The sequence below is a fragment of the Oncorhynchus clarkii genome, chromosome 14 (assembly GCF_045791955.1).
Source record: "Oncorhynchus clarkii lewisi isolate Uvic-CL-2024 chromosome 14, UVic_Ocla_1.0, whole genome shotgun sequence".
NCBI classification, from domain to species: Eukaryota; Metazoa; Chordata; class Actinopteri; order Salmoniformes; family Salmonidae; genus Oncorhynchus; species Oncorhynchus clarkii.
The window spans coordinates 29113056-29125216 of NC_092160.1; the positions used below are offsets into that span (position 1 = coordinate 29113056).

At 44.1% G+C, this 12161-nt stretch overlaps 1 protein-coding gene across 1 annotated transcript; it reads left to right on the forward strand.

Annotated features, from left to right (window-relative positions):
* Positions 1-4041: 4041 nt before the first annotated feature.
* On the forward strand, positions 4042-12117 carry LOC139366489 (heterogeneous nuclear ribonucleoprotein H-like). The gene is made up of 10 exons (XM_071104007.1): positions 4042-5426; positions 5973-6076; positions 6186-6341; positions 6514-6657; positions 7450-7588; positions 8561-8745; positions 10506-10618; positions 10699-10834; positions 10974-11150; positions 11279-12117. Exons 2-10 carry the CDS (start codon positions 5992-5994, stop codon positions 11362-11364), a joined length of 1221 nt encoding a protein of 406 aa, XP_070960108.1. The 5' UTR covers positions 4042-5426; positions 5973-5991; the 3' UTR covers positions 11365-12117.
* The last annotated feature ends 44 nt before the right edge of the window (positions 12118-12161 follow it).

Consider the following 12161-nt stretch of genomic DNA (forward strand, 5'->3'; position numbering starts at 1 on the left):
TCTGGTTATCGACACTCATTCAGAAGAGATTCATGTGTTCATGGAAGTGTGTGGAATATACAGATTCCTTGGTGCTGCTACCAGCCAGTTTCAACAGCCATCACCACGCAGGCATGGTTCAACACAGTCAACAATGGTTTCTATAAGTCCTGTTGAGGAGATGGATTTCCATGGGTTAGATGGATACAGGGACCCAGGGGAAAGAGTGTCCATTCCATTCTGCCACTGATTAGTTAAAATCATTGATTTATTCATTTAGGAAGCACAATGCACTTTTATTTTCATATGGGTTTCCTATTCTGATACACACTGACCACTGACATGTTCTTTTCATTTAGGGTATTTTTTCCCACAGATCACCAAATTGATGGAGAGACATTGATGTCATTGGACCAAAGAATGGTGGAGCAAATTGTTTCAGTAATCTAAGTTTGAATCAAATTCACAAAATGAATCCAAAAGCTGTAAATATGTAAGTCAATGTATGACTATCATCTGCATCATTGATTATATCACAGTGATCCTATTCACATTCTCTGCTCTTTTGTTTTCTTTCTGAGCCTGAAAGCACAATAAACGGTATTATTGTCAGTTCCCAGCAAACAGCCCAGCAAAATGACCCAGCAGCATCTGTCCAGCACAATGACCCAGCATCTGTCCAGCAAAATGACCCGCCATCTGTCCAGCACAATGACCCAGCATCTGTCCAGCACAATGACCCAGCATCTGTCCAGCAAAATGACCCTCCATCTGTCCAGCACAATGACCCAGCAGCATCTGTCCAGCAAAATGACCCAGCATCTGTCCAGCAAAATGACCCAGGATCTGCCTAGCAAAATCACCCACCAATTGGCCTTCAGCATGATATATCAACTGGCCAGCAACAGGAAACATAATTCAGCCCGAATCTGGCCATCTGGGCTTAGTCTTCCAGAATTTCCAGACCTATTAAAAGAAAAACTTGAAAAACAATGTGACGAACTCCGTTGCCCTGCGGTTCTCTCGAGGTGGAGGTCTCAGATTGGGCAGGTGTTGCCCTGCGGTTCTCTCGAGGTGGAGGTCTCAGATTGGGCAGGTGCTGCCCTGCGGTTCTCTCGAGGTGGAGGTCTCAGATTGGGCAGGTGTTGCCCTGCGGTTCTCTCGAGGTGGAGGTCTCAGATTGGGCAGGTGTTGCCCTGCGGTTCTCTCGAGGTGGAGGTCTCAGATTGGGCAGGTGTTGTTTGCCTTCATGTGTACCTATACTTGGTGAGTATAGTTATGTAGTAAACTAATGTTAGCTTAATGTTAATGATACAAGTTCATACATTATGCTTGTTTGTGTGTGTGTGTGTGTGTGTGTGTGTGTGTGTGTGTGTGTGTGTGTGCATCAGCCTGAGCCCTTCTCCTGTCTCTGTCCTCCATACTCTGTCTTCTCATAATCACTGCATCTTATAGCATAGCACATAGTCAACTTCTACATGATGATAATCAACACCATCAGTCAATATCATTTGTATTATGAACATAATTGTTAGTCTAACTGTATTCTTGTATGTTTCTACTCTCGTTGAGAGACCAGACAGGGAAGGGATATGTGTGTGGGTGGGGTTATATCCTTCCTGTTTGGCCCTGTCCAGGGGTGTCCTCGGATGGGGCCACAGTGTCTCCTGACCCCTCCTGTCTCAGCCTCCAGTATTTATCAAATCAAAATAAATTTGATTTGATTTGATATGTACGAATTCTTCAGTTTTCATACTCACGCTAATAACCTTTTTACACTATTGTGCCTACCCAGACCATAATGTGCTGGCTTGGATATTTTCTTCTCACATTGTTAAACCATCACATTTACAGCAGCATAACAAGACCATCTCTATTCTGCTCCTCTGACCTCGGTCCCAATAATCCATCATGATATTTCTCCTCTCCACATTTTATTTTTTAAGGAGTCATGGCACGGCATGATAAAGAATAAATACAAGTACAGGAAATGCAGAAGAAGTTTAGGGGGCAAGGGAAAAAATAAACCCAGATGACATCAAAAATGAAGACCTGACCAAAATAGCCAAGGTAACTATTGGTATACAAATAAGGGCCCATATTCAGTGTCAAAGTCGAACCGCTGATCCCAGATCTGTTTTTAAGATCATATATACGATTGTATGGACAGGTGTGGACCTGATCCTACAACAGCACTCTGAGCTGAATAAAGGACATTTTGCCTTTTTCTATAGACTTTGATTGTGTTTGATGCTGTATGTATCAACATTTGATTATATTTATATTTGATTTTCAGATTGAGATTGGTGAGGATTCCTTCAGTCAAGAGTTACATGTTGAAAAGATGCAGGTGGACTGGTTTTTATGAAACAAGACACCAAGGATATCTTAAAACAGTGCCCAGCACTCCATTTGTCAGCCATTGTAGAAAGAAATGGTAAAAAGCACAACTAATGTAGAATAGTCAAGAACTGTCATCTGAATCTAAGATATATTGAGGATGCATTATAAACAAATAGACTTTCAGATTTTCTCAGAGATGAGAAGCAAATTTGGTATGGATGTGGACAGAAACATTCTGTCCGGATTCGACCCAATGGCCGACAAAATCATTGCAGAGGGGGGTGTGCCGTGTAGTTGCTGAATCTCTACAATAATGCAGCTGTTCTAATTCTATGGATTCTAATCCAGCCATTTTATTACACACCCTATTACACAGGCCTGAAGGTCACTGCAGCCATTTTATTACACAGGTCTGAAGGTCACTGCAGCCATTTTATTACACACCCTATTACACAGGTCTGAAGGTCACTGCAGCCATTTTATTACACACCCTATTACACAGGTCTGAAGGTCACTGCAGCCATTTTATTACACACCCTATTACACAGGTCTGAAGGTCACTGCAGCCATTTTATTACACAGGTCTGAAGGTCACTGCAGCCATTTTATTACACACCCTATTACACAGGTCTGAAGGTCACTGCAGCCATTTTGCTCTTCCCCTACCTCTTCAAAGAAGATCCAAGTGGGCTGTATGTCACAGGGTATGTATTTTCCAGCAGACAAATAAATACATGCAAAGTTAGTAGTAATGTGTAAGGTGTGATGTGCTCAGTTGTTAACTTACTGTTTGAAATATGATTTGAGTAACCTTCATTTTACTTTTTTTGTTTTACTTCTTTACAGTGACGGGAATACCTTTACGGATGAGAGCCACATTCAACTCTTCCTGGATGGGGAGGAGCTACTCACTGAAGAGCTGGAGGACATCTCCATGGGATTGGGAGTGGCAATGGGGGGTCCATTTCCTTTTGAATATTGAGTATGGAGCATCATTAAAAAGCACTACGCTGTTCATTCAGAAATGTGTTCTGGGAATTGATGAGGGAGATAAATTACCAACAAATGTACGAATGGCAAACTTTTTGCTGTAGAGGGATAAGGGAGACCAGAGATTTCTGTGGCATCTGCAAGTGAGATTTCTGGGACTTTTAAAGTCAATAAAATGAATTTGTGACTTTACAAGTTAACCACTCAATGTTATTTGTATTATTATTGTTAATATTATTATTATTGTTATTGTTCATAATGGAATACATGGGACATAAAAGTTTCCTACAGGAACCTTAACACCCTAAAAGGTTATTTGAGGAACCTTTTTAAAAGATTCCTCAGGGAAAAGGTTCCTGAAAGCAAAGAGAGTTCCAAACCTCTCTGCCAATGGGCGAATTTGATTATAGACGGGACACCGGTCTGTGGCCTGTACATGTTGTCAACAAGGCAGCATGTTGCATCATCCAGAAACGCACATCTCTTTTCTACAATTTTTTTTTTGTGGGGGGGGGGGGGGGGGGGGGGGCAAATAAAGCATTTTTATTAAAAGCAATTACTTTTGCATGTGAAAACACATAATCCTACTCATTACCTTTCATACTTAACCAGGTCACTTTTGTTTTGTGCAGACTTCGCAGTGGGCTTTGAACTGGGCACCTGCCTCATGCCTGGGAGGAAGCCCGGTTTCAAAACTAATCCAATCAACTTTCACCCGGTGCAAAACACGCATACTGTCACGATTTCCACCGAAGGTGGCTCCTCTCCCTGTTCGGGCGGTGCTCGGCGATCCATTTTTTCTTTTCGTTTGTGTCTGTCTGTTTTTTCTTTACACCTGTGTCCTATTAGTTCATTTCGGTGGGTTTATTAACCTGCGCTGCCTGCTATTCTGTGTGCGGGATTATTTGCTGTTGTTGCTATGTTAGGGGTGCGTGTTTGCGCCACGGGATTTTCTTTTAGGAGTAGAGGTTTCTCCTCCGTGTGTTGCATTTATTCCCTGTGTGTGGCGACTTCGTTTGGGCGTGTTCTTCCACCTGTTGTTGTTGAGTTAGGACTTCTAATAAACGATTGTGCTACTGGGGCTTCCTTGCTCTCCTGCTCATGACTCCTGAACCTCCCTCATTTTAGGAGGCACATACCCAGGCCAGATTAATCAAATCCCCTCATCCTCTGCTATTTTTCAGTTCCCCCTCACCCCCACTCAGACAGTCCTAGGTAAATTATTTATTGAGAAATATTTTCTTGCTAAAAAGCTATTGTTGCCCATTTTAATGGAAATCTAAAAGAAGCTGCCTTTAACTCAATTACTTTTTTATTTTTACCCCCTTTTTCGTGGTACCCAATTGTTGTTAGTAATAACTATCTTGTCTCAACCAATGTGTCAGAGGAAACACCGTGCACCTTGGTTAGCGTCGCCCCACGGACATCCTAGGCCAATTGTGCGTCGCCCCACGGACCCCCCGGTCGCACTAGCGCGAACATAGAGTCTCCGCTGGCACCGCTGGCGCTGCCTTAGACCACTGCACCACCCGGGAGTTAACTCAATTAAATTTGTGTTCCTCTGTGAACTTGAAATTTGAGGTTTAAGGCACGTTCCAGTATAGGTTGTTTTCATTGCCAGGCACTCTTCACAGATGATCAGATGAGAAATGCACTCAATCCCATTGCGCCACACTCTAATAAGAAAAGGTTTCTGGAGGCACCTTTAGATGTTCCTCAGATTGCAACACTGGCGGAACCCCTATAGGTGCTTAAATGTTATATTAGGAATGTACCTTAGAGTAATGTGAGTGCATTTTTTTCTCAAGAGCATTGGAAAGCTATGCAAATGTTAAATTTGACAGCAAGAAATAGCTTGCAAGTTTCCCAAGAAACTAGATAGGTGTCGTTTAGTCTTCAGCATTGGTACAGTTTTCATTTGAAAGATTCCTCAGTGAAATGGGGCCACAGACAGGGCCCAGATAGGCTACGTCATACTTTTTGGGCGTGGACCAAGTTAGCAAGCTAGGAGCTAGCTAGCAGAAACAGACCGACCTGACACCCCGAAACACATCTAGCTAGCTATACTACCAATCGTGGTAGTGATAATATTGTCACTGAATTCAAATTAACAGGTATCTATGTTTATTTTTAAACGAATGTGATTTGTGATAATACCTTTAGCTTGTGAGTCCTTGCTTGCTGTTTAGGTCAGCCAATTTGATCAAGCTAGCAAGCCAGGTAGCGAACGCTAACTTATCTAGCTAACGCCAGGCCTGACATTTGTGTCTGACTGTCGACAATAATTAACTTATTCTTATCTAATAACGTTAGACACACTGACTTAATCTAGCTAGTTTGTTATGTGTAAATTAAATAGTATGTTTCGTGATAATGGATTTAGCTAGCCAGCTAAATTAATATAACTGACGTTAGCTAGCTAGTAGCAACAATGCGCTAGCTACATTCATAAGCCTGTTAGATAGCTAATCATGTCTTGTGGCGTTATACATTCTAAATCGCTGCAAATGCTACATAACTTCATTCACTTACCTAAAAGTAAAATACAATGTAGATGGCCAGCTAGGTAACTAGCTAGCTGAGTAAAGGTAATTAGCTAACGTTATCTAAGCATTGCAAACATACTGTATGTACCCTTATGCTTCTTTTACTTTCCTCAGGTTTAAGAGAATACCAACCATGTCTGATGGAGAGGGTTACGTGGTGCGTGTGAGAGGCCTACCATGGTCCGTCTCTGTGGATGAAGTACGGAGGTTCTTCTCAGGTAATAACACCTTTACGATAAAACCTGAATAGCTTGCTACAACACCATTATAGCCTACACCTCTCACATCTGAGATAACTGTGAGTCCCTCCACCTTCTTGGCATATAGATTGTAAAATCGCCAACAATGGCACCAGCATTCATTTTACCTCCACGCGTGAGGGCCGACCCAGCGGAGAGGCCTTCGTTGAGCTGGAGAATGAGGATGACCTGAAGATCGCTGTGAAGAAGGACAGAGAAACCATGGGCCACAGATATGTGGAAGGTGTGTGTGTGTGTTTATGTGTCACTGTCCAAGTCTTCCTGAAGTTTCAGTGTTTGCAGCTGAAGCATAATATGTGCCTTGGGACTTCACTTTAGGCTACATTTCTTAACCTTTTACACTATGTAACACTAGCAGTAGTGTCTTTGTGTTGACTTGACTTGTTTGTCCACAGTGTTTAAATCCAACAACGTGGAAATGGACTGGGTGATGAAACATTCTGGTCCAAACAGCCCAGAAACGACTGGAGACGGCCTGGTCAGGCTCCGAGGCCTCCCCTTCGGCTGCAGCAAGGAGGAGATCGTCCAGTTCCTCTCAGGTACCAGTAGCTAGCTCCCACTGGTTCACATGAACACCCCCATAACATCCTGTAGGAGGAGGTAAACCGTCCTCAGTCCTCATCAATGATCCAGGATAATTTAAATTTTTCAGTCATTTAGCAGATGATCTTATCCAGAGCGACTTACATTATATAAGCTATAGTTTGTCCAGGATTTCCCCCATCACCTAAGTTTCTCTATCACTGGTTTGGTCCCAACGAACACTTTTTAAAATGAATTATTCTGTACAATAATTTGGCCTGACATGCTAGTTCCGTCTGTCACTTTTCTTTGACAGTTGTCCTTTGGTGTTTTCCCATGAACCCACTATATCATAACAAAGATGTAATTCATCCCACTGGGACAATTATATAATGGGTGGGTACTAAAGGTAACAAGTACTGCCAGAGCCACTTATTTTCATTCCTTCACACCTACAGTCGCTTCCTCTTCTGTATCCTTCTCGCTCTCATTTTCTCCCTCTCATTTTCTCTCTCATTTTCTCCCCCTAATCTTCTCCTTAATTTTCTCCCTCATTTTCTCACATTTTCTCTCTCTCGACACTCTTTCCTCTCATCCTCCTTTATGTTTCCCCAAATGCAGTAAAAGTAAGTAGCCTGAATGGTTGCTGAGTCTCATTGGTTAAAAATACTCACCTGGTATGTACAGTACATGTCGTAATGCATAGTTTTCATGAATAAATAAAGCAACAACAGAGAAAGCTACCTTTCTGTAACTGGGCATGTGATTTACTGTGTCCCCCACTGGGGTTATCTGTCCTTGGGTTGAAGGGTTGGAAATCGTGCCAAATGGGATAACATTGCCGCTGGACTTCCAGGGGAGGAGTACGGGGGAGGCCTTCGTGCAGTTTGCTTCACAGGATATAGCTGAAAAGGCTCTAAAGAAACACAAGGAAAGAATAGGGCACAGGTGGGGATGGTTGGTTGGTTGGCTGGCTGGCTGGATAAAGTTGCTGTTCTTATGGTGTACAACTTACAAACATTAACAGGTATAACTGACACTCAACAGAACAGTTAATTTAAGACAACACATACTCCGATATTGATTGTAAAGACACATAGTTACAATATTAGATCAGAGCACACTAACACTCATTCACTCACAGCAGTCTTTGGGAAAATGAAGCACATTATCTTGTTCTTAAACCATTGGGAGATAGATCATATTCTGAGTTTAGTGCCGAGGTGTCTTGTAAGCTCTCAGGTTTGTCACCAAGTTTGGTTGAGAGTGCAGAGTAAAAATTGCAGTTGAATTTGGGCATATCCATTTGACCCTGATTCTTAAGAGTGAAGCTGATTGGTTCCTGGGCACTAAACATCACTACAGGTAGCCAATAGACAGACAGGATTCTCCCAGGTGTCCTAACTCACTAAGGGCCAATCAACACGAGGACACGGACCCTGCACACTGTCACTCACAGGTAATGCTCAGAGAGTGGGTCTCCATGGATAACAACAGGACAATGACCATAGCAGGGACACAGATTGTACTGTAACATCAGTGTTAACTGTATCGGGTATCTGCAGGTGAGCATAAGAAAAGTGCCTGTTGTACTGTCAAGGCTTTTATACTAGACAGTATACTGTTACCCACCAGATCAAGTCTCACATAGTTCAAGACTCACCTACCTATGGAGCAGTACTGCACTTGGCAGCACTTGTCCTGAATTGCCCAACTTTATCAGTACCCTCAATGACAAGCAAATACACCAAAATGTCAGCTTATCACCTGCATATTGAACACCCAACTTTATTGGTACCCTTTCCATTTGAACAGACACATTGATTCAGCCTTAGGAGCTGTACAGTAGCTAGCTCTAGTCTACACCTCCTCCTGTGTGTGGTGGTCTTCATGGTGGTGTGTGTACTGTATGTATCTCAGGTACATTGAGATCTTCAAGAGCAGCCGTGCCGAGGTGAGGACCCACTACGAACCCCAGAGGAAACCTATGGGGATGCAGAGACCGGGGCCCTATGACAGACCGTCTGGGGGCCGTGGGTACAACATGATGGGGGGCCGAGGAGGGGGCTCCTACGACAGGGCTAGACGCGGAGGCTATGGTGGAGGTGTGTGTTGGGGAGAGGGTGTGTGTGATGTCTGCACAGTGTAAGAAGATCTTGTTTTGTTTCAGCCGACTGGATTAATTGGGAGCCATTATCAGTCATAAATGTTTATGGATCATAACATGATGGTCTCCCAGTCATGCTCTTCCTAGCCCTCTATCATGACGGTATGATGTCTCCAGTCATGCTCTTCCTAGCCCTCTATCATGACGGTATGTCTCCAGTCATGCTCTTCCTAGCCCTCTATCATGACGGTATGATGTCTCCAGTCATGCTCTTCCTAGCCCTCTATCATGACGGTATGATGTCTCCAGTCATGCTCTTCCTAGCCCTCTATCATGACGGTATGATGTCTCCAGTCATGCTCTTCCTAGCCCTCTATCATGACGGTATGTCTCCAGTCATGCTCTTCCTAGCCCTCTATCATGACGGTATGTCTCCAGTCATGCTCTTCCTAGCCCTCTATCATGACGGTATGATGTCTCCAGTCATGCTCTTCCTAGCCCTCTATCATGACGGTATGTCTCCAGTCATGCTCTTCCTAGCCCTCTATCATGACTGTATGATGTCTCCAGTCATGCTCTTCCTAGCCCTCTATCATGACTGTATGTCTCCAGTCATGCTCTTCCTAGCCCTCTATCATGACGGTATGTCTCCAGTCATGCTCTTCCTAGCCCTCTATCATGACGGTATGATGTCTCCAGTCATGCTCTTCCTAGCCCTCTATCATGACGGTATGATGTCTCCAGTCATGCTCTTCCTAGCCCTCTATCATGACTGTATGTCTCCAGTCATGCTCTTCCTAGCCCTCTATCATGACGGTATGTCTCCAGTCATGCTCTTCCTAGCCCTCTATCATGACGGTATGATGTCTCCAGTCATGCTCTTCCTAGCCCTCTATCATGACGGTATGATGTCTCCAGTCATGCTCTTCCTAGCCCTCTATCATGACGGTATGATGTCTCCAGTCATGCTCTTCCTAGCCCTCTATCATGACGGTATGATGTCTCCAGTCATGCTCTTCCTAGCCCTCTATCATGACGGTATGTCTCCAGTCATGCTCTTCCTAGCCCTCTATCATGACGGTATGATGTCTCCAGTCATGCTCTTCCTAGCCCTCTATCATGACGGTATGTCTCCAGTCATGCTCTTCCTAGCCCTCTATCATGACTGTATGATGTCTCCAGTCATGCTCTTCCTAGCCCTCTATCATGACGGTATGTCTCCAGTCATGCTCTTCCTAGCCCTCTATCATGACGGTATGATGTCTCCAGTCATGCTCTTCCTAGCCCTCTATCATGACGGTATGATGTCTCCAGTCATGCTCTTCCTAGCCCTCTATCATGACGGTATGATGTCTCCAGTCATGCTCTTCCTAGCCCTCTATCATGACGGTATGTCTCCAGTCATGCTCTTCCTAGCCCTCTATCATGACGGTATGATGTCTCCAGTCATGCTCTTCCTAGCCCTCTATCATGACGGTATGTCTCCAGTCATGTTCTTCCTAGCCCTCTATCATGACGGTATGATGTCTCCAGTCATGCTCTTCCTAGCCCTCTATCATGACGGTATGTCTCCAGTCATGCTCTTCCTAGCCCTCTATCATGACGGTATGATGTCTCCAGTCATGCTCTTCCTAGCCCTCTATCATGACGGTATGATGTCTCCAGTCATGCTCTTTCTAGCCCTCTGTCATGACGGTATGATGTCTCCATGCCCCAGACCAGTCTCTCCATAACTAAGGTGTATGTGTCTAACCTCAGGTGTGTCTGATGGGCGGTATGGTGACAGTAGCTCCTCCTTCCAGAGCACCACGGGTCACTGTGTTCACATGAGGGGTCTGCCCTACAGAGCCACAGAGACTGACATCTACAATGTGAGTTCTAGGATATACTACTAAGAATGGTCTGTGTGAGAGATGATGAGAATAACACTGCTCCCTCTCTCTCTCCGTAGTTCTTCTCTCCTCTGAACCCAGTGAGAGTGCATGTAGAGATCGGGCCAGACGGCAGAGTGACAGGAGAGGCTGACGTGGAGTTTGCTACACATGAGGATGCTGTGGCAGCCATGTCGAAGGACAAGGCCAACATGCGTGAGTCTTTTTATACATTTTTTAGCCGGCCACCGCCATTATGAAAGGCACTCTTAAAAAATGTTTCTCTCTTCCTCCCCAGCTTTCCCACCTTAATATGATGAAATGCATGTACTAACCAGCTGTCTCTGTCCTGCAGAGCACCGCTATGTGGAGCTGTTCCTGAACTCTACAGCAGGGGGCAGTAATGGCTCGTACGGCAGTCCGATGCAGGGGGGTATGGGAAGCCAGTCCTCCTATAGCAGTGGAGGGCTGAGCTCTGGATACTCTGGAGGCTACAGCAGCCAGGGCAGCATGGGAGGTTACAGTGACTATAGTGAGTATCAGCTCTGTAAAACACACCCACCTGTTCACATGTATCTATGCATGACCCGGACTATCAAGCTTTAGACTGTGTGATCTCTGAACTCCTCGGTCCTATAGTGTGTATCTCTCTCCTGTCAGGTAACCAGGGCGGTATGAGCAGCAGTTACTATGGCGGCAGTGGAGGCAGGAGTTCCAATGGCCTGGGGTCAGGATGGGGGATGTAGGTCTTTAACCCAGCATGTGTTCGGCTGGAAGGACTGGAATTGTAGTTCCCACCTGGTCTTTTGGATGGGTTTTGTAGTTCTGAGCCAATTTATAGTGAGGGTTGGGAAATGTATTGTTTTAGACTGATTGTATTCATGATTGAGGCTCCTTTGAAGTTAGGTTGGTAGAAATGAGCCGTTTTGTTTCCATCCTCTCTTCCTGTTGTTAATGACATGACCGTGGTTGTTTTATCTTTACCAGGAAGTGTGTGTTGTGTTTTAACGAAGATTCAAAACAACGAACTGTGATTGACCCAGTCTGTCTATTTAACCCACAGTAGTTCACTTCATGTTGATCTGAGCTTTTATTTGACCATTAAGTGACTGACTTCAGGGTTGGGGTAAATTCAATTTAAATTCCAGTCAATTCAGAAATTGACCCTGCCGGACTGTCATATCTGAGCGTATGAACCAACACTTCTGTAAATAGTCTTCTAGATGTTCCTGGACTTTTCTCCAGTAGCTGCAAAGATATCTAGCCTTTCTGTTGAAGTCTGAAACAATGTTAAAATAATGGTGTGTGAAGTTGACATTTTACATGGTGAACAAAGAGCACGTTTAAGTTAGTTTTATATGGGAGGGTTTGGGGGAATTCTCCGAGGGATGGATGCTTTACTTAGTTGGCAAACAAACCTGAAGTGTTTCTGTTTAAGGTTTCTTTCTGCATAATTCTTTGCATTTCTTGTAAAGTGAATACAATTTGAAGATGTTTTACATGTTTGTGGTGAGTAGTTTCCTATACAGTCAAGAAGAAACTC

Coding starts and splice junctions, on each gene's coding strand:
- LOC139366489 (XM_071104007.1), top strand. CDS start 5,992: ATGTCTGATGGAGAGGGTTACGTGGTGCGTGTGAGAGGCCTACCATGG. Junction 8,746..10,505: donor ACGCGGAGGCTATGGTGGAG/GTGTGTGTTGGG, acceptor GTCTAACCTCAG/GTGTGTCTGATGGGCGGTAT. Junction 11,151..11,278: donor GGGAGGTTACAGTGACTATA/GTGAGTATCAGC, acceptor CTCTCCTGTCAG/GTAACCAGGGCGGTATGAGC.